Raw genomic sequence first — 22,363 nt, 5'->3', positions numbered from 1 at the left:
AGAGATGCCCAGCCCCGGGGTGTCTGGAGCACGGTGTGCCCCGCACGGCAGCCCCGCGCTTCGCTGTATTCCCAGCCGCAGCGGCCGCGTCTCGGGCTCCCATCGAGCCCGCATGAGCGATCCGTTTTACCGATGAAGAAGGGCGACCATTGATTTTTCCAGGGAAATCTAGTATCTGTTCTTTTAATATGTGTCCGTAAGCGACACCAGATGTTTCCATTCCGCGTTCTGCTATCCACTGCTAAAAAAGTTGGCGGTTTTATTGTGGCAGAAGCGTTGCTTTAAAGAGAAATATTTGCCTTAACAACTGCAGCGTGGTATTAAGGCGTTTTGAAAAGCCCTTAAATCAAAAGTCGGCAAAACAGGGGAGTTGCTATCAGATTGCAGTGTCTTTTGTTTTTTTCACAACGATCTGCATGAACTGGAACAGAATATGTAGGTGAAGTCTTCACTGTCATACAGAAATAAGTTTTGTTTATTTCAGAATTCAGGCTTCTACTGATGAATGTATCGCCAGATATGAGTTGGGCATGATGGCTTCTCTACAGAGAGGGCGATGGATATGTGATTAGAAGTAAATCATTGCTCTCCAACTATAGACCAAAAAATGTAATTTGCTGTTCAAAATATTACATGAGGGACAACTCGAAAACAGATTTTTTTTATGTTGAATATTTGCCTTGTGTAGAGTTTAGCACAATTTAAATGCCTCAACTGGCAGTGAAATACTCAGATGCCTACTAGTGGTGAGCAATTTTTTAAGTCAGTGAAACTCTTCACTGTATTTGTCATTAATGTACATGCATAACAGAATTGAGGGTCACATCATGAACACCTTGGACTCTATATGCCCATGCTAATTCAAAAGGTGTTTCTGGTGTGGAGAAACTTGTTTTCAATAGTCAGTGTTTTGGAAAGCATAATATTTTCAGTGGTGGATTGGAAGTGCTAGGTTGGACTCAATGACTAGAGGTCTTTACAACCTAAATGTTTCTATGATTCTGTAATTCTCTATTTAAAAATCTGAATTATAAGAAGTATTTTTGCAATAGTTAGTATCAGAGCAACTTCTTAGGCTTCCTTTTCTTTAGGTCATGAAGTGTTTTCAGTTACCAGAGGTGTTCCTGGGAATAGTCAGGAACATTCTTATTTATCTTGGTCTTCACTACAGTGGATTAGATGACTGTTCTTACTTTTTTAACTCATTTAATGAAAAATAGTGTATTGAACACAATGTGCAAGTTTTCTTAGATGAGAAACACAATATCCATGTTTGAGTCTAGCTCTGCCAGATTTTGCAATTCAGGCTCAGTGGAATGATCTATTTGATTATTGTTTAATGAACAATGCAGAGCATTAAACAAACATCATAGGATTGTAAGAATGCTGGAGTCTTTTTCCCATGCTTTTTAATCCCTCTACTTTACCTGCTTGAGTTTGCATGTTCCAAAAAAATAAAATCTTTTGAAGCTTTCTAGAAAAACGGTATTTTTATGATCTCGTCCAAATGGCTGCTTTTCATCCTGATTTTTTTCCTTCTGTGTTGACAAGCCTTTCATCTTGATCACTGACATTTTTTCATCTTTTGTATTTGTACCCTGATCTTCAGATCTACTCAACAAGTAGCTGCCACTGTCATATGCCCTTGTTGTCCCACTGCACTGCAAAGGCTGCCTTGAGTCCCAGCAGCACGTTGTTTTTATTCTGGGTGTGTCTGATCTCATGGCTTGACAGTTTTAAGGCACCTTTCACAGAGGTATTGCAGCGTGCACTGCTAGTCTCTTAACCTGCATCTTAAGCACAACTGCTCAACTCTTTTATTTATTTTATTAATCTTATAATATTTCATGCATGCTGCAATTATGTAATCTGATTTTTTTTTCTCCATGTGAGAGCTTTGTGTTTCTAAAGCTACCTGCAGCACCCATACAGGTACATACTACGTGGTTTGCTGCTCTGAGTCTACAGACTTTCCACAGCCATGGATCAGCCAAGGCACTGTCCTCCATCCTAGACCCTGGTTCAGTTGTTGCTAGGTTTGATGGATTTTTCACTGGGATGCAGGTACGGCAACAATCACTGTCTTGATTTCCTCATTCTCTGACATCTCTTTCCTGTCTTCCACTTATGATCCTTCCTTATCAGCATTTGTCTGATTTAGAGTGAAATCCCCCAGGGGCAGCAGGTGGCTGCTAATTCCTGTTTCTGGGGTGGAGATGGTGAACAGATGTGTGGAGAGGTGAGTGGAGGGGCCATAACCCTAACTTGCCTGTTCTGGTGCTTCTTAATTTAGAAGTAGCATGTGCAAAAAGAGTATTTAAAATTAGCAAGTAGTACATTTGGAAGATGACAGCAGATGGGAACACTAATGTAGCAGTATGAGAAAGTTCATGAGCATTTGGATAAATGTCTCTTTTGTAATTTTTTTTTGAGCACTAAACCCCAAAATGTTTTTGATAAGCAGCAGATAGTATGAATTGATCCCTGGAATAGTTCCTTTCCTCTTTACCCTTCTCTTGTCTAATTGTTCTCGTCTACATTTCTTCCATTATTATTGACACCAAATAATGATCTATAGATTTCTTTTTACCGCAAAAGAAATTACTCTTTTCCCCTCATCCATTAAATATGCATTTTTTTGCTTCATTCCCTAGAGCTTCTGATGTTGTCCATTTTCCTTGTGTGCTTATGCTGATCTCAATGCCTAAGTGAAGGCTTGGAGTTCCTTCTTTCTAAATGAGGGTAAATCTTGTAGGTATTAATAATGTTGGTTTTGGGAACCATGGCAGTGCTGCAAGCATGGTGGTAACAGCAAAAAATATCTCTTGGCAACAGAAAAGAGACGGCCTTTGTAATGCTTAGTTTCTTTTGAAGAAGTTGTTAGTTCTGGCTGTGATAGGTTTAAATTTGCATGATCAGCTCCCTCTTTGTCTTGTTTGAGTGAATCAGAGCCTCACTTGATCATGTTGGTCAATTATTTGCAGTTGACTTTATGTCAGTTTTGCTTTGTAAGTCCATATGAAACAGTGAAAGTGTTAGTAATATCTGTGTTACTCCTGACAAAATTTTAATATGCTTTTATATGTGTTTTAATAGTCTTTGTTTCTGCCAAGTGAATGTGCATGCTGTCCAGATGCTATGTAGGCAAGCTGAGCTTTTGTGTTTGCATTCACCATGCACAACCCTTTCTTAAGACCTTAGAGCATCTGGGGTCTTGGTTGCCATTTGGTATGGGAGCACTTCTCTTCTTCTGCTTGGATGCTAGCCACATAACTCATATGATGTCAAATAATAGAAAAACACTCTCCCAGCAGCTTTGTGTGGCTCACCTGCTACAGAGCATTTGCTTGTGTTTCTCTCCTAAGTTGCTCTTGGCTTCCAAGTGGCTGTGTGCACTTACCTTGTCAGTTGTGCAGAGAATGTGATCCAGAGCATCTCAAACAGGCCTCCTGCTGAGGGATCCATGGAGGAGCAGCTGCTGGGCCTTTGGTCATTCCACTTAGTGTTTTCTTTTTAAGAAATATGATACTTTGGGCAAAGCACTATCCTTGGTTTTGGTGTACATGTCCTTGGTTTGAAGTCAGCCTGTGCTAAGCTCAGCAAGTGTATTCAGCTTCTCCTTTAAAAAGGAATTTAGTCTGGGATATATATTCTTTTCTACTTTTGATTTTTTAATAGCTCAGCTTTTAAATTTCTCTGTATGAAGATGACTTTACAACAATGCCCAATTCTCTTTCAGCCTTTTCTAGGATGCCAGCTGCCAGAATTTTTGGTAGGGAATGCAGTGAAGCTTTGGTAATCAAGATGCAGCTTTGCAGGAAGCACTTGTACATTTAATAATTAGTTCAGCAAAGGAATTTTTGAGCCAGAGGACTTGGTTTATACCTGTAGCAAACAGTTCCTCTTTTCTTGGGCTTACCTGTAAATCACGTTTTTGATTAGACTGAATAGTCCTACGAGCTATTGAAAACCAACATCTCTGCACATCAATAACTGTGACTCACTCCAACGCAGTCTTCAAAAATAGGAGTTGAAGCTTTGTTTTTGCTTTTTCTTTAAAACTTCAAGATCTGGTTCAACACTTACTCAATCCTTGTTTCATAACTTGTTCTTTTCTGTGGCAGCGATTTTATTTAAATCTTGTCCTTTGCATGTGTGGCACAATAAATGTCACGTGTACAGGGGCTGCACTGTGAGCCTGGGGTGTGGGTGCTGCAGCAGGAATCTCTCTGTTGCCGTTCCTTGCTCACCTGCTCCTGTGCCCTTGATCTCAGAAATTACTTGCCTGTTGGCCCAGCTATTGGTGGATGCCAGGGCTGAGTTCACTGTGTGTCCAAAAAAGCATGTAGGCTTGAGGCAGGCTTATTAAGTCCATGTGAATGCACAACCCATCTTGCTTGCCATAGACAAGAAGAAGAGGTTGTACAACCATTCCTGAAGAAAAAAAGCTGTGCCTTCTCCAGTAAATAATTTCTCTGTGAGAGCAGGTTGCATTATAAAGCAGCTTGCCTTGGAGACTGCTCTAAATAAGTATGTATACTAAAATATATATTCCTAAACAGAAATAGATACAGAAAACTAAATTTTTAGTATTTTAACAAGTCAACAGACTGAGGCCAGACAGTTAGTTTAAATTACTGAAAGTAGTTGCTCCTATTGTTTATATATATGTATCTACTACTATGGAAACAGTGAGGTCTCTCATTCTTCTTGTTTCTGGTTATACGAAAAAATATTTTGTTTAAATAGTTCCTTACTGGTTTATGTGTTTGATTTTTTTCTCTGCTTAAAAGTTCTCAAGTATGTGATGCTGAAAGTTAGATTGTCTTTCCTACAGTCCTTTATTATAAGCATTCCCACAGTCATTTTGCCTTTTTTTTTTTTTGGTCTTCTGAAGGTCTCTTCTAGCACTTTTGTTCACAGCATTTTGTAAGGCAACTCAGTGACATTAATTTGCAAAAACATTGACACAAAATCTGCTTTCAAAAATACACATATGACCTTTTTTCATGAGCATGGCACTGGTGACATGCTTCCTTTTCTCACTGCTGCTTCCCTAGAGAATTTCCTGCTGGACCAGCTTACATGCAATAATTTATTATTGCTTCATATTATGAGCCACCAGTTTTGTTACTGTGGCACAGAGATCTGTTCCAAACCTGGAAATAAGAACAGTACCTAGGTACTAAAGAGCAAAGTCTGCTTGTTCGCCAGTTTTTGGCCTTTCCCTGCTTCCCTTTCAACTTCAGTATTTAATCCCCCTGACTAAGTAACAATCCTTTTGTTCCTTTTGCCACACAACAACATCTGGAAGCCAAAATATTTGACCTTTTGGATGTTTTTTATCACCTTTTTATGTGTCTGTCAGTACTGTGAACCTTTAAAACCCAATCCAGAGCCTCCTGGGGTCAGCAGGACAGTTCCCATTCTCCCTGGAACATTTTGCATGGCGTCCTGAGAACAGTCACCCTTTCTACTACACCTCAGACTTTCTACTGCCCTTTTTTGTTATAGCTTGCTCTCTACTATGGGCTGAATTCTAAACACTATCTAGTATTTTCTTCACCACAAATGCATAATCCAATACTTTTTTTTACAGTGCTTTTCATGCAACTTTCTATTGAGTTGAATGTTGTCATGCACTCTGAAGAAAATCATAATAGGAATGAAACTTTAATCAGAAGTCTTGGATTTACTTTGTGTTAAAAGAGAATCGTGATGTTTTAAGAGAAATTCAGCATTATATATTTTAGCCCTACATTTATAGGATTAGTATATATCCATGAAATTTTCAAACAGTGGTTTGAAGTGTATGTGACTAGATTCTGTGGTGCTGCTAAGTGCCACTCTAGCCTTGAGGATAGTTAAAAGAAAAGAGAAAAGAAAAATATGCATAAAATAACAATGGACAGAATATATATTATTTCCTTCCATGAGAAGGTAACCAGAGCAACATTATGAGGTGATGATGAAGCTGTGAGGGTCACAGTTAAATGCTGTCAGCCATGGAGGCAGAGCTATATGAGACCAAATAAGTATAACATGTTGCACCATTTGAGGAATAGGTACAAAATTCTTTGTGGTCTACTGAAGATTTTTATTTCCCAAAATGGTGCCTTCAAAACTGGAAAGAATATTTCTAATTTCTTTCTTTACATAATGGAATAAACCATACAAAACCCCACAGAAATCCATCTGTATATACACATACATTTCTCTTAATGTTAATATTAAATGCATAGTATTTCTTACACTGAATGTAGTCAATGCTTTCCCACCGGAGGTAGCAGCAGTGGCTCCACTTCCAGCTGTTATCCTCGCAAGATTAATGAGGTCTACTAAATTGCTTAAACCCATACCAAACAGAAAAGTCTCTTGTCTTTTCTTTTTTTTTTTTTTTTTTAGATTCTTTCCTGTCCTTACATTTAGTTTAAAATTTCTATAAAATTTTCAAATATGTTGTTCAGTCCTTTATCACCTTAAACTCCTTATCCAGATGTTTTCTGTGATGTGATAATGAAACTCGGGGAGCTGTGCTATTCCTGACTACAGTTCTCCTAGTAACAGTACTATTTTTATTGATATTTTTACTAGTAAGCCCTTATGCTTCTCATCTGTAATACACCATTAGTAGGGCTATAAATGTAATGACAAAGCCAGTAAACCACAATTACATAGCCCTCTTTCTTTTCATATGTTTTGACAGAGCTTGCTTCAGTCCTGTTTGTTAGTGAAATGTTCAAGTAGAAGGAACATTAGTAGATTTGCTGTCAAAATCAATTAAAATTAGCTACTTCAGTATGACTTAGCAGTTGCATAGTCAAACATCAAGAGCAGATTGCTTTAAAGACATATTTATATGAAATCCTGCATTGCAAAAGATGCCCAAGCTTAGGAGCAGGTCAGTCCATCTTTTTTCACCTTCCTCTCTCCTATTCTGTATTATCTCAGCCTGTCAGCACTCCTGCCATGCTGTGACTGAGTAGGGAGGGCCTCTTACCAAAGTCAGTGAGCAGCTCTCATGCTAAGTTTTCAGCACTTAGTGGGCAGCCAGTGGGTGTGACAGAAGCCAGCTCAAAGGGGCTGGTGCGCAGCAGGTATAAAAGTTGGCTGTACATTGATGATCCTCAGCAACCAGTTGAAGATGTTTAGTTGTGATTTTACTGGGTTACATGGTAGATTCCATGACTAGAACGTTACAGTCAAAAGTTCTAGCTTGAAAGATGTACCGTGAATAGCAGGTTGTTTTCCAGATCTGGAATATCTGATAAAAAGAAGATCATGTAGGTTGGAGGGACCTGTAGAGATCATTTCATCCAGCCTCTTATTTAAAGCTGGACTGTTCCCAGCACATCCCAGCAGCCATGTATTTGTCTGTCAAGAGTCTAGAAACCCTTCAAGGACAAGACTTTGCACAGCCTCTGTAGGTGACCTCAGGGAGTGGTGGAGCTGCTAGCCAGCTTTTGTTCACAAGCAAAATGGAGCATAGTTAATTCTGGTTTTGCCTGCAGAGACACCGAGATTAAATGTGGAATTACTTGCATGGCAGGATTGTGCATAAGTAGGCCTCCTCTCTTTTCCTGACACTGCTGTAGTTGTCCTTGTGCTTCAGCTCTGCTTTACTGTGTTTGACTTTTGGTAAGAGACTTGCCTCACAAGTACGTCATATTCTGAGAAATCTTCTTAAATACCAAGCCAAACAGGTCTTCAGAATAGCTAAGAAATTACTTTTAAATTGATCAGAACCAAAACCAGTAGCATTTTTAGGACTCTACCTTTAGTGAAGTTAATAAATATATTTTTCTGAAGTCTGTGTGATTATGTAAGTGACAAATTGTTAGTAGCAAATTATTAAACTTACAGAGTACATACAATCACATACTGGAATGGCCACTACACCTCAGTACAAATGAAAGGTTTTAGTACAATCAGGAGCTGAGGAGAATATTCCCACTATTTACCCTAGGCTGTGCACCCTCAGTGGTTGCTGGAAAGGGGAGGGTGCCTCCAGAGGTGTGAGGTAGGTGTGAGGTGTTGAGATCCTCCTGGTGTGAAGCTGAATATGCTCCTACCTCTGCTTTTCGATGTGTACTACTAATTTTATACTCTGATGCTTCATCTGCTGCTTTTACTGTGTTTCCCAGTTGTTCCAGAATGACATTGTGACTCTGCCATCAGCTGTTTTCTCTGCTGGGCACTGAGCCCTCACATCCCTGGTTCAGCTGCCCAGGTCAGAGCAGTGGCTGTGTTAGTTGGAGAGAGCTGCAGCCCTGCAGGCAGTGAGTCAGAGTACTGGGATGTCTTAGCCTGAATGGGGACTCGCCCTCCAGAGAAGCCTCTTTCTCTCTGTTTAATACAGAAAGAGACTTGCAGGTGGAAGATAGGTGCTGTATTTCCTTTGGTGTCTGTCAGCAACTTTCATAATTGAATAAACACCCCTGTGCTATAAGGCTGGCCATGAAGAGAAGACCAAAACAGTTTCAAAAACTGATGGTCAAAAAAGGTGAGGCAAACAAGCAAACCCTGAAAAATTACCCTTTGTGATACCCTCACTGCCAATAGCCATCTTGCAGTGCACCTTCCTGGCAGAACTGTGGCTACCCAGACTAACAGATCCTGGGATGAATACAAACATAACCATCAGGTAAAAGCCACGAAATTGTTTTTGTCTTGGTACACTGAACATTCAAAATTCTGTTAACAGACATGTGTTTAATTCCAGAATGCACATTTCTTGATGGAAATTCAGACTATGTACAGCCTGAGTCTGGGGACTCTTACGAGGACACAAATTTTGGACAGTGAAATAGGAATCAGGCAGGAACTGGACCATTCAGTGTCACAGGAGTGCCTAACTCAATCTGGCAGCTAGGAATAAAAGTAAAAAGAAGTCAGTGCTTCCTCAGTGAGAACATCATTAATTATTTACATGTGTTCTATAAGGAGGTTGTATATTCAAAGCTTCTTGAAGCCTTTTGGGAAAGGCAGTATTTTTTTAAAGAAGGTTCTAAGGCATATTCTAGTGAACCTTCTAAGATATCTGCACTGAAAAAATCATCACATCCTAACATATAGCCTAAAAGTCTACAAGAACAATATTTTTGTCAATTGTTCAGAGTATTATTATCTTTAATATTGCTGTTTATATTTTGACTTTATTGTTTAAAGGTTACTCAGGGCATGCAAATGTCAGAGTGCTCTGAGCAACTTTCCTGATGGTTTGTTTGAGGAGACACTATCCCGTGCTTGGCTTTGAAATTTGGCAGGCATGTCTGATCTGGGAGAGGGCTTGGACGTACAATTTCAAGTGATGAAATCCAGCTGATGTTCAAAGGAAAAGTCTACTCCCAGAATGCTCCTAGGAGGCCCCTGTGGAAAAAAAAAAAGACACTGTGAAAGAAAGCAATGGAAGTCGTGTGTTATGAATTCGTGTGGTTTTACCTCTTGTGCAAGTAAATTCAGGCAAGAGCAGAAATGCAGGCTTTCATAGCAGTATTTACCAGTTTTCTCTTTTTTGTCTTCCTGATGCTGATGTGCCTGAGAAGGTAAATCAGGTCTGCCTCTGATCCTGAGGAGTCTAAGGTCTGAAGTCCTTACTGGGGCAAAATTCCAGTTGAGTTACAGGGGTGAATCCTTAACTGACCTTGCTGGACACTATATGCACATCATATCATAGAGTGAATCCCATTGTGGGCTCATCTTCTCCTTACCCACTTTTTTAAGAGAGATTCTTTATCCTACCATTTCTGGGCAGGTGGAGGTCTTCACTTTCTTCCAGCAGAGCTTCCAGCAGGGTTTAGGAGGAGCCCGCAGGTCTGGGGGAAATCCTGGACGCACCGTGCTGCAGTCACGTTGTGGGTGAGGAGCAGTCACTGCTGCAGTGAGCAGGGAGGGTGGCCAGGCTGTCTGGAGATGGAGGGGGAATCAGCTCCACATCAGGCTCCACAGGGAGGGCTGCTGCTCCTCTGTGGGGGTTCACCTGCAGTATTAAATACAAATACAGTGCCTGTTAACGTTTCAATTGCAGGAAAGATGAAGGTAGGCAGGCAACTGGCTGGCACTAAGCAGCTAGAGAGCATCTCACTCCTCACCAGGATTTTTCCTTGTGACAGGAGGGTGAGCTGTGCATTGGGTGGATCCCCCCAATGTACAGCAGAGCTTTGACAGTGAGCATGAGGGTTTCATAGGCAGCTCTTCCATTCTGTAGTAGCAAACATCTTGATTACTCAAAAGGCTGGCACAGAAAAATCTTTCTGTACAGCTTGCCCTAGTTCTGGAAAATTTATAATTTTGTTCATGTTTCTGGTAATAGTAGTAGAAAGATGATAAGTTTTACATTGCATAAAAAATAAACTATCAGAGGAGAGGGAATACAATAAAATCATTTATTTTCTGTAGCTGGAGTGGAAGTGCTCACTTGGTTATTGGTGTATCTAAAGGTTACAAGGTGTATGAGTAGAGTTATTCTTCTTTGTGCCAGGCTAATTTGTTCTTTTAAAAAATGCCCTGTTGCACTGAAAGCTGAAGTTCTTAACAGTAAAACAAGGATATGTAGATATGACATAATCTGATGGTACAGTGTCACCAGTGTGATATCACAGGCAGTGTTGGAGGTGGTAAGTAAAACATTTTGGTGCTATTTTAGTATGTATTCTTCAGCTACCTTTTTCCCCATTGTATTTAGTTTTGTACATTTGGGGGCTTTAGTGCCCCAATTTTTAGCACTGTAGTTGATTTCTTTCATTGTGCAAAGTTTTACCAACTCCTGTAGTTCTTCCACGCTGCTTCTCTATAGCTTTTGGAGTTATTTATACATAAATTCTCCCATATAAAACAGGTCTGTCAGGTCTGCAGAACCTCCTGTGCAGGTATTGCAGTAACTGTATTGGTGAAAAATGAGATAAATAGTTTCTTGTGAGTTTGGGTGGAAGGCTTTGAGAGGGGACTTAACTTTGGGTTTTGGTTTTTATGTTTTGAGGGGGTTTTTGTTTGTGTGGGGATTCTTTGTTGTTTTTGTTCTAACAGAAAGTTTGGAAACTAATACCACATACAGAAACATCTAAGTGGAAAAGTCATAATTAAAAACAAACTGCACAAGCTGTCACTTATTTCTGAATATATTTGATTATAAATGTTTGTGTGCTTCCAAAGAGAGGATGCTTCGGACACAGCTGAAGCAGCTACTTAAATGCAATTCAGGAGCTCACTCAGTGGTGCTGATCCACTGTACTGCAGGTAATATTCACTCAGCCTGCAGATGAAACTCCAAATGTTGGAGAAAGAAAAACAGATGCTGATCTGGGAGGAAATTGCCACCTTCTCTCTTCTTTGTTTTGAGTTATATTGTGATGTTGGTGGGAAGGGAAAGGATAAAAAAGTAAACTACAGTCATGTGGGAAACAATCTGTCATTAGTCAGGATGTATGCAGGGGCAGTCTGAAAAGCTTACTAGCAGTTTTCTCTTTTGTTATTTTGCTAGGAACTAATTCTAAGTTACAGAAGGCAGCAGCAAGACGGCAAATAGAGATGCTTTTTGGCTTAATTGGGATTATTTGAAAGAATTAAATATGATTAAGATGGATTAGGTGCTTTGCACTGTTACTGCCGTTCGTGCCCTGGGGGGTGTTTCTGGCAGTAGGCTGGGCTGCCCCTTGGCTTGGCTCATTCCTGGCACTTGGCAGAGGCCTGGGATGCAGCACTTCAGGCTGCTGGCTGCTCCTGCAGCCTAATGCATGCAGCTTGCTCTGCACAGTCAGCAGCTGGGGGTACCTTGCTCGGGACTGAAGGCAGGAGATGGAGAAACGAGAAGCAGAACCTTGGAACAGATGAGTGAGGGTAGAACAGTTGCCCCGGCATGAAGGAAAATTGGATCGCATGAAAGAGTAAAGTTTTTTTACTGTATTGAGGGAGCAATAGCTAAAAAAAGAAAAAGCTGTTCTTCCCTGCTGAGGGGAGGTGGGTAGAAAGGTGTTAGACATGGGTGTCCCTTCTATCTCATAAACCTGCAGTCATTCACTGACTTTTAAATCAATATGCCCGTGCAAAATGACTCTTGACCTACATTATGAACAGGGTGGAAGAGGTAAGTGCAACACAGTCATGCAAATTATTTGGCTCTGTTGCAGGTACTTTGGGTTTCATGTTAGCTAACAATAATGCATCGGGAGAAGAGTGCAATGGCTTAATTCAGACGGCAGCTTTCATTTTAACCTGGGAAAGAACAATTAGATTTCTCCAGGAGGGTCAGAGTAGCATTTTTGGTTTTGTTAAACCACCATGACTTCTAGGGGAACTACAATTACTCCAGATAACATGGAACGTGATTTGGAGTTTGATATGTGGATTTCATTCAAAATCAGACTGCTTACTTTGCATTCAGTTGTTAAGGGCTGGTGTGTTTGTATCCCTGGAGGTCAGGAACCTGGGTCTGTTCCCAGGGTGGCTGTTGATGCCCTGGAGTGCTGGTGTGCCCTCAGAGGAATTCAGCTTTAAACAAAAGCAATCTGTGTGTAACCCACGCTTTTCTAAACTAGGTACCTCACAGCCACTTGTCAAGTATAGAAGAGTTCTATGATCATGGCTGCTTTTAAAGGAAAGACAATTTTGAGGAACTTGTATTAGTTCCAGTTACATGAAATTCCTTACTTCATGCATGTGGGCTGTAGGCTGTTGTCTTCTTGTTCAGATATGGGAACATTTCTTAAAGGAGAGCATGTCGCCTGTGCTTGCTCTGCAGCCAGTGTGCACTACACAACATTTGTGTCTTGAGTATTTTCCTGCTGCAATATTCCTTAACCTTGCTAAAGGAATTTGTCTTCGATAGGAATTTGCATTATGTAGCCCTTGAGTTTGTATTTTGTCAGACTGGGTAAAACAAGTACTTGCCCTTTTAGCTTGCCATAAGCTACTCAAGATTTCTTCACAAAATGCGTGAAACAAATAGCTTCTCACCTCTTCAGAGCCAAGGTTGTACATATCACTTACTGTAAAGAGTTGTAATTCAAACACACTTTTTTTTATTCTGCTAACTTTCATATACTTACTGGTTAGAAATGTTGATGCTTTCCCTTTTCTCTTCAGATGACACTGGCTGTCCTAGTAGCCAGTCAGTATCTCCAGTTAAGACTCCTTCTGATGCTGGAAACAGTCCAATCACTTTTTGCACTGGTAGTGATGGAGACTTTGCCAGGAAGAAACTCAGTGCAGGGTCAATGAGTGAAGGGAATACGCAGCTGGCTCGATACAAGAAGGAGACAAAGACAAGTCTTGTAAAGCCCGGTGAGTATAATTCCTTTCATTTCCTTAATCACACTTTCTAATTGATTGGTATATTTACAGGTGTCTACATATATGAACACCTCTGTTGTGCCACCTGTTGTACCACTAATGCTGATAGTAAATAAAATAGGTGGCTTCTTTCTGTGGAACCACCTGAAAGATATGAAAACACTATTGTTATTGTCCTTTTCATGGAAATATAATCAACTGATATCTTCACTTTTTTTTAGGAGGCTCAATGGTAATATCAAATAGCTGAAATTGATTTTATTCTGCTTCATAGTAATTGCACACATATTTCAGTGCCCAAAGATAAATGACTCTTAATATATGAAAAAGTCTTGTGATGTCCTTAAATTTTTTGTTGGATCCTGCCTAAACTTTTGTGCTCAGGCTCTGACAGCTCTGGGGATACAAGATGTCTGGCAGGCAGCCTGTGTGTGGGAGCTGGGCAGATTTGGATCTGTACTGCATTGGCTGAATCAAGAGTGTATCTCCCTGTGCTTTGGGCTAATGGGCCACCTCAGACAATCAGCCAAATCAGCACCTGCTTGTCACACATCCGAGACTAAATACCCAGATGTCCCATTGGTTCCTGTAATTTTAGTGAGTTGATATAAAATACTTTATATCGTTTGATTCATGTACAGGCAGCTCTTGATTACAAATGGTCAGGATATTTGTGCTGCTGTTTAATTAATCATGGAGACAGAGTTGGCCCTGTACATAGCCAGCTGCAGAACTGACATGGTTTATGAGCTCAGGTACTTCCTGCCTATATAGTTTCCAGAGTCACTTTACCTCTGGAAGCAATTTAGATACTTTCCTGAAAAACCAGCTCAGATTTGCCAGCACCATTTTTAATCCAGAAACAATGAAAATCTGTTACAAAATCTCTTCACTGGCTTGGTCATTGGAAGGGTTGATTAAATCTGTTCTACCATTATCCCTGCAAGTTCTTTGGCTGATTTCATAGTATCACGTTACCTGAGTGTTCCCAGTCTCCCACTGCTGTGCATAATGGGTGATAGGTAATAATCTTTACAAGGTTTGCAGTGAATGTGGTACATGACAGTCAAATCCACAGCTGTGGCTACCACAACAATTTTGTTTGTGAATATGAATGTCGCTTAGCAAAATGTGAATAATTAATGCAAAAGTTTTTTTCTAATGAAGAGTCCTATACTCATGGAGAAGAGTTATGCACCTTTTTCAAGAAATTAATTCACTTGTTTTCAGTTTTACACTTTAATTGACTTATAATATGAAGTTATTAGCCTTTTGAAATATTCAGCAACCAGGTCTGTTTTACAGAGTACTTCTAAGTTCCTCCTGACAAATATCTCACAGTTTGTTTTTTTTTGTGAAAAGCTGTTAAAAATCATGTCGTAGTGTGAGAGCTGACACAAGTGAGGGACATGTCAGACATGGATGCCAGGGGACAGCTGGGGTTCATTTTCTTCAGTGTTGGCCACAGGGGGGGGTTAATGTGATTTTCTCCCATTGCTATCTCATTCCATAGCTTCAGGTGGACCCAGTCTCTTCCTCATGACCTACTTGCACATGAATTTCTGGTGATTCAGTTAAGAAGATATAGCTATTGTGCAAGGAGGAGGCATCACCATGTAGCAAAACATGCAGAGAATAACAAGGGATCAGTAGAAGGGAAGTGGGATATGGAGGAGAATAACAGCAACATGTCCTTGTCATGTATAAAAGAAATTGTGTGCAATTTTCTCCTTACCAAAAGCCTTTCTTGATTTATAGAGATTACATCTACTTCATATTAATCTGAAATGGCTTGTGACAATGATCACATAGCAGGAGTCATATATAAGAGACAAAAATCTAGCCTACCACTGTTTTTTACCATGTCCTGCACTACATTTTTTACACAAGTACATCCATCACTGTGGGCCTTCAAAATTCCTGTCATTTTGCTGAAATCTGTCTGTTTCCAGTATTGTTTTCTTGGGACATGCTGAATCTCAAAAGAAACACTTAAACAAATATTTAGATAATTCAGAAAATGTCAGAAAGGGATAGGTCTGAGAATGAGCCCTGGGATGTTTTTGGGCTGTTCCCAAGCTCTGATACTTTTCTGCTTCTCTGGTAACATCACTTCATCTTTCTTTTCTGTACTTCAAAATGCAAAATACACACAGCCTTTTTTTCCTCTCAAACAGCCTAAGGCCTCGTTATATGAATCTAAGCCATCTTCACCTCTTGAAGTATTAACAGAATAGATAAGGCTATCATTCATATTTTATGTAGTTTGCATAGAGAACCATACATAATCCTGGAGTGCTCTTGCTAAACCTCTAAAATATTTATAACAATGGAGAAATTATTCATTTGAGAGAGATGGAAATGGTTTATATTGTGCATTAAATCCGAATCACAGCAGTGTAGAAGTGAATTTGGCTTAAAACCTGTACCTGCTTTCCCAGGGAAGCATGGAGAGAACTAGAACATTAAGGAAAATAATAGAACATCCACTCTCAGAGATAGCTACAAGTCTTTGAATTTCTGAATTTTAGAAATTGGTCCTTCTTTTAGATGTGATTAATTTACATAATATTAAAAGCAGTACAAAATGTGTTGCAGAAAATGTCTTCAAAAAACGGCAGAAAAAGACTGAATTAATGTTGGTCTTAGTTTTGTATCAAGATGCTGTACTGGATCCTACACTTTTTGTAATTGAATAAACAGGACTGTAAGCACTTCTACATGCTCACATTCTTGTGTAGTCCTCCTAGAAAGATCCCTCCTGAATTCTTGTAGTTGATGTCCACATCCTGTTGAGAGCTGTGGGAATTGTTTTGCTTCCTTTGACAGTCTTTCCCATCTGCTTTTTTGACTTACATTAGAACACTTAGTGAGAGGATTCAAAATCTGCCTCTTTCAAAGACATGGATAAAGAAAAGAATCTTTAGCAGTAGTTGTGTCCATAACTTTTAAAAGTCTTGCATGTTTTAACTAACACAGACATATTTAAATCTCTGAGAAGGGCATCTGATCAGCTGTGTTCAGCATTTCTGTAAAGTTCAGGTCTTCTTGCTTTTGGTGTTGCAGGCACACTTGGGGCAGTTTACTGAATGTTTGCTCTTGGAACTGTTTCTTAGAGCCCATGGAATTGTTTCACATGAGATTATTAATCAAGGCTGTCCCAGACCTTTTAGCACCTTCAGGATCCTACATAATAGATGTGTAAACACCATGGCACAAAAGGAGCCCTAGGTGAGCCCCAATTAGGGTAAGCTCCCAAACCTTGTAAGGACTGCCTGTCTGTCACTCACATCTTGGTACAATAATAAACATTCCAGGTAGCAGAGGACTATGCGAAAAGGGTTTTTGTGGGTTTTTTTTCATTGCTAATAAAACATCTGGCCATTTATTACTGAATCTGGCTAAAATACCAATATTTTGGATTTCAGTGTCATTGAACTGCTATGGATTATATTTCAAGAAGGGTCATCACTGGAAGTTTGGACATTAAAACTTTTTTTGTTCAGATTAATGGGAAAATCTCAGAGGCTTCCACCACACACAGAACCTACATTTGTTGGACAATAGGCAATGAGCACAAACTGAAAAACGTGAAATTCCATCTGGACACAAGAGAACACTTTTTTTTTTTTTTTTGTCAGACACTGGCACACATTGCCTGGAGAAGCTGTGGAGTCTCCATCCATAGATATAGTCAAAACTCAACTGGATATGGTCCTGGACAGCCTGTTCCAGCTAGACTTGCTTGAGTGGGGAATTGGGCTGGGTGGGTTCAAGAAGTCCCTTTTACTCCCAGAGATTCTCTAATCCTGTGTTGCTGGACTCTTTTTTGTCCTTTAAATAGTGCATCAGCCAGATCTATAGTTAAGTAGTTGCAAGGCACAGTTTGTGGTTTTCCTGCCCTTGCTTGGCCACATAAATTCATAAAAATGAAGGTGTATTGAAAAAAAATCATATTTTAACAATCACTACGCAAGTAAAAATGTTATTTAACAAATAGTAAGTACAAGGCAAAGTACATAATCTTGTATTCAACATGTGTTTCCTGCTTTTTCCCACTGAATTTATTTAATGCACCATAAATGAGCCTTGTGATAGGGTGTCCCAGTCTGAACAGATTAATCTTTGAAGGCTTTAGGACAATTAGGAGCTTTAGGAGAGACAGGTGGAACAGAATGTATTGCCCTTACTTAGTTGTGAGGACTCAATAGGTGCAAGTGCTTTTTTAGTCAGTGTTGGAGCTGACAGTGATCAAAAAGGAGGCAACGAAAATTACCCTAGACAACTGGAAATATTAAGACTAGAACTTAAATAAGCAAAACAGATCAGAGAAGAAATTCAAGCATTTAATACGTTTTATCTGTTAACAATATCTAGTATAGCTATTAAAACATAATGCTTTTCCTGAAGTTTGGGGGTTTTCTATTATTTTTTTTAATTATCTGGTGTATAAGGATTAGATTCCCAGGACACTAAATGTCCAAGGACTTATTTCTGAGGGTCCCCTGTGAAAGCAAGGAGTAGTGACTAGTTAATCCATTAGTATAAAACAAGCAAATAAATTAATCCATATTGCTACTTTACTTCTGTATCTGTCTGTATTCTAAAGGCAGTCACTTTGGTTATTTTAAAAAATAAAACATAATTTTGATTTAGGTTCTATTCCTGACATCTGGCTGTATTATTTTACAGGTCTTTTGTCAACTCATTCCCTCATTAGAGTCTGACTGTGGGGAATAGCAGTGGCTGACTCAGATGTGTGTGTGTGTGTGTGTATGTGCTTCTCTTGAAAAAGATGAGTTGGTGTGTAAGTTCTGTGAGAGGATTGTCTTACAGGTAATTCTGGAAATTTATTTCACTGTCAAGAACTTCCTTATGAGTGCATCATTTTGCAAGGATAGGACTTTGTTTTATCTTGGAAAGTTTGATAAAACATTAGAAAGACATGCTTTACCCGTACATTTATCCAAGAACATTGTATCTGGTATTTGCATGACTTCTCTTTATTCTCTGTATGAAATTTCTGCAAGCAGTTGGAAAATAATAGATCTGTTGTCCCTGTTATTCAGGGGCAGCAGTACGGAATACAAAAACCGAGTTACAGAATGTGCTAACGTGAATAATTCCTATGGCACACAAAGAAATTCTTGAATCTTTTTAACTGCTTGCTAGGACGTTTACCTATTGTGTTGAAACACTTCTTAAGATGCTGATGGTGTACTGTGTATTCTAACACAAAGTCACATTGTTTAGTTGTTTGAAAAAAAAAAACACACCAAAGCCAATGGAAAACCTCTATTTGGAGATAGCAAAGTGCCTTGACTGATCCTTAAAACAAACTGTCATTCTTCATTCCATCCCACATATGTAAGAGCAATAGGAAGACTGGTATCTGTCTTTTTGCTGTAACTTACTTAACAGCACCTCATAACCCACATTCAAAGACTGCCCCTTTTGTTGCAGGAGGGATAATTTAGAACAAGGGCATGGCAAAGAACATTTAACCTGGTTACAAATGTAGTATATAATCAGTGAACACCATGTTCCCATCCTGCAACCAGTGATAATCATACTTGAGTGGTGAAATTGGGAAATTCATGCTTCCATTCCTAGGAATATTCAATTACTTAGATATGTGGCTGGTGTCACATGCATAAAAATGCTGAAATTAGGAAATTAGCTACTCTAGGTTCATATAATTGGTCCTAGAACAAAAAAAAGGTTCTGAAGATTGACCAAGTGAATTGAGTTGATACCAAATTATGGAATGTCTTGCCTCTGACTGACCATTAGTTCTTTCCTTAAATTACTTGAATTAACAACAAGTAATCTCTTGATCTGACAATGTTTATTGATAAGTGTAGAGCATAGATTCTTTGATAGGTACCGAGGAGGTTGCAAGTGAAAAGAGGAAGAGCAAAAACCCAGGTTCAATCAGTAACTTAAACCAGATGAGGAGAGCTTTAACTTGAGCATTATATCTTTAAGCTACTTGATATTTGGCAAAGAGCAGATACACAGTGGTCAAGTACTTGTGCTTCTGGAAGGCTTTTGATCTGTTTTTTAAAACATCACCTTGGCAATAAAGAGGGAGAAAGCATCTTTCTCAGCTGTAAGCACATGCTTTGAATGCTTCACTTCTATCCCATACCTGATAGCAGCCATTTTAAGCATCCTGACATTCAAATCCAACCATATGCAACATCTGTTTCCTGTACAGTTTCAGTCACACTCTTCTCCCTTTCTGCTATTTGTATTTCATAATTTCATTTGTGACACTAAAGTGTCTGAGACTTCTAGTACAGAATCTCACAAATACAGTTGTGGCAGTTTTTTTTCCTCAGTTGCTTTTGCTTTTCTTCTTTTCCTTCACCTTTCATTCTGCACCCACACAAAATAGCTACTGCCGATTTTCTAAATAAAAAAATGTTTCTGGATAATATTTCTGTATGTGCTTAGTCCTCCTGCCTATTTTACTGCTTTAATTTCATGTCTGTTGCTATGGAGCTGTGCAGATTTGCTTGCCTCACCTGCCAGCACAGGGAGTTATTAAGGCCTCGGTTCCAGGGGTCCTGGAGGAGCAGGGTGTGCTCTGGGGAGATGCACATGCACATCTCATCCTCCAGGAGTGAGGACACCGTGTCTGGGTTCCTGCCCATGCCATCCTCAGAGCCCAGAGGACATCACCCTGCAGCAGTTTGGTGGTTGTAGCAGTCAGTGAGGGCTGGAAGGTGGCCAGCCTGTGAGGTCTGGGGGATGGTGGAGGGGGCGATACTGCTGAGGGTCCAGCATTTGCAAAGCCCAGCCTCCCCCACATATTCCAGGATATCCAGGTTCTTATGGCCCCTTTGAATATTTCCTTCTAGTTCTAGACCCAGCACAGCCAGTAAATCTCATTGGTTGGAGCTCCTCTGCCTGGCATAAATCCCTTATCCTTTGTGATTTAGAGGAAGTGAAATTGGAATCTAATTAACTCCTTAGACAACCTTCAGTAGCAGATGGGGTCTGACTGTTGCTGGTCCTAGTGGCTGGTTCTATTGCTCAAGGGAAACAAAACAACTTTAACAGGTGAACCTGCCATTTCCCCTCTAGGACTTACAAGGAGCTATTTTGGAGGTCAGGGATGTGTGAATTCATAGTCTTCATCCAACATGAATAGAGCAGATACAGCCCCTAATTTATCTGACCTCCATTCCCTATCTGTAGTGTAGGGATTAATTATTAACTCCCAATCCTGTAGTGCAGATCTTTGCATGAGTGCACTAAGGTTCTATTTCGTTTTAAAGGAAGTAGAATGAATGAATCCACTGTATCTGGTGTGTGATCTTTCTAACTAAATATTAAATCATTTACTTTAGGATTCACTGGTTATGTTGATTGAGAATAGGACCGAGGTTGGCTCAGACATGGAAGACTTCCATGTTTAGTCAGATGAATCCTACCTGCCTTGCCTGTGTCCTCATCAGGCCTCTGACTCATCTGCTGTTGGTTCTTACTAAAGTCAACCACAGGCTCTGTGACTTTTCTTTCTCTTTATTGGCCTCTTTCTTTTTTTAATGGAAAGGGAAGCTCTTAGACATTCAGTTGTGGAAGAAAGTTTGTGCTTGAAGAGCAAGCATGGACCTTCAGCTAGTTTTAATTATAGCTTCTTCCTCTTGTGTTCATACCTGATAAGCTTAGGCACTCTGTTTTCCATTTTGTGAGGACTGCTGCCCAAGCTGCCTAGCAAAGGGAGATTCTGAATCCCATTTTGTGCTATGGATTCACAGAAATTAAATGTTTTTAGGACTAAGTAAAGTCCTAAAGCTAACTAAATACACTGAAGTGAAATAAGTGCTCTGTAGCTTCTGAAAAATAATACTGGAATATAACCAGAATCTAAATATTTTAAGCAAAAGATGCTTAGAATGATAGGTAAAAATTATTAGCATAGCAGTAGGTTTTTAGTTCAGATTTATATGTATTTTGTATTAAACTTTTAATTTAAACAAATTTGCTTGAATTGCTGGGCAAGACATTTTCAAATACCCAAAAATTTCTTATAAACATGAATAAGCAAAATAGAAGCTACAAATAGTTCTTCAGCTTCAAAGTGTTTCATAGTATTTAACACAGATCTACAAATTCCTGTTAAAGTGTCTTAGAAAAACCATCTTTTAAATCTGTGTCACAAATTTTATAATCCAGCCTTTTCTAAAACACGATTTTGGATGTTGCTTAGTAGAGACATAGGCAATTAGCGGGTAGGCTGTGGCCTCTCAAAATATATTTCTTTGTTCAGAAGACTCTTAGGCTGCAGCAAGTGCCCAGATGTCACCGCAAAAATGGAGGATCCAAAAAAGAAGCCAGCAAATTGTGAAGGAGAAATCGGCAAGTAAAAGCTGAAAGCCTGAGTCCCACTGTCCTGCATAGGGACCTGCTCTGGGCTGGTGGCACAGAGCACCTGCAGTTCAGGGCCTTGGGCAAAACTCTACAATTACATACCTCCTTCCTTACAATAAATGAATAAATAAAAGGATATCCTTGTTGCTTAGTTCAGGAAATGGAAAAGAAACTTAGATTTAGATGTCTTTGTGTGCCTTTTGGGGGAAGGAGTTCAGCACAAACAGAGGAGTGCCCTGATACAGAGCCCAGGCAGGCCGAGGGGATGCGGGTGTCTGCTCCCAGGGCAGCTGCTCCACTTTAACTCCGCTACTCCTGTACGGGGGTTCGGAGCTGAGCTCCCAGCAGGCACACGGAAACTCCTCCGTCCCTCTCTCCCTGACCCATTAATTGTACTGCTGCTGCAGACACACAGAAATGGGACAGCCACTGTCACAGGGAGATGGTGGCCGAGGATGCCCGTGGATGGCCTCCAGCTCAACCTTGCTCTTGGTGCGCGAGAGAGCCGCTGCTGTACTGCAGGGAGCAGGGACCTGGCTGGGGCTTCTGCAGGGACTGCCTGGGATGCTGCACAGCATGGCATCCCTGCCACACACCACATCTGTTAGACCCGAGTGCCTTTTGATAGAAATTCCGGTCTCCTAGGGTTTGCAGGGATGTACTCCTGCATCGGGAAAAGGCAGCCGAGGGCCTG

General features: G+C 40.0%; 1 protein-coding gene across 3 annotated transcripts in view; it reads left to right on the top strand.

The window, feature by feature from the left end:
• SYBU (syntabulin) overlaps positions 1-22,363 on the top strand; it is a 39,310-nt gene that overhangs the window by 525 nt on the left and 16,422 nt on the right. For 2 of the 3 annotated variants that reach the window (XM_021546459.4, XM_021546460.4), the window contains exon 3: positions 13,081-13,278. The exons of the other annotated variant lie outside the window; for it this stretch is intronic. In XM_021546459.4, the coding sequence (XP_021402134.3) occupies positions 13,081-13,278 (198 nt within the window). The remainder of the gene's footprint in view (positions 1-13,080; positions 13,279-22,363) is intronic. 3 annotated transcript variants of the gene reach the window in all.

Source organism: Lonchura striata, chromosome 2, assembly GCF_050655825.1.
Source record: "Lonchura striata isolate lonStrDom1 chromosome 2, ASM5065582v1, whole genome shotgun sequence".
Lineage (NCBI taxonomy): Eukaryota > Metazoa > Chordata > Aves > Passeriformes > Estrildidae > Lonchura > Lonchura striata.
The sequence above is the reverse complement of the archived record's forward strand: the minus strand, read 5'-3'. Positions and strand labels throughout refer to the sequence as shown.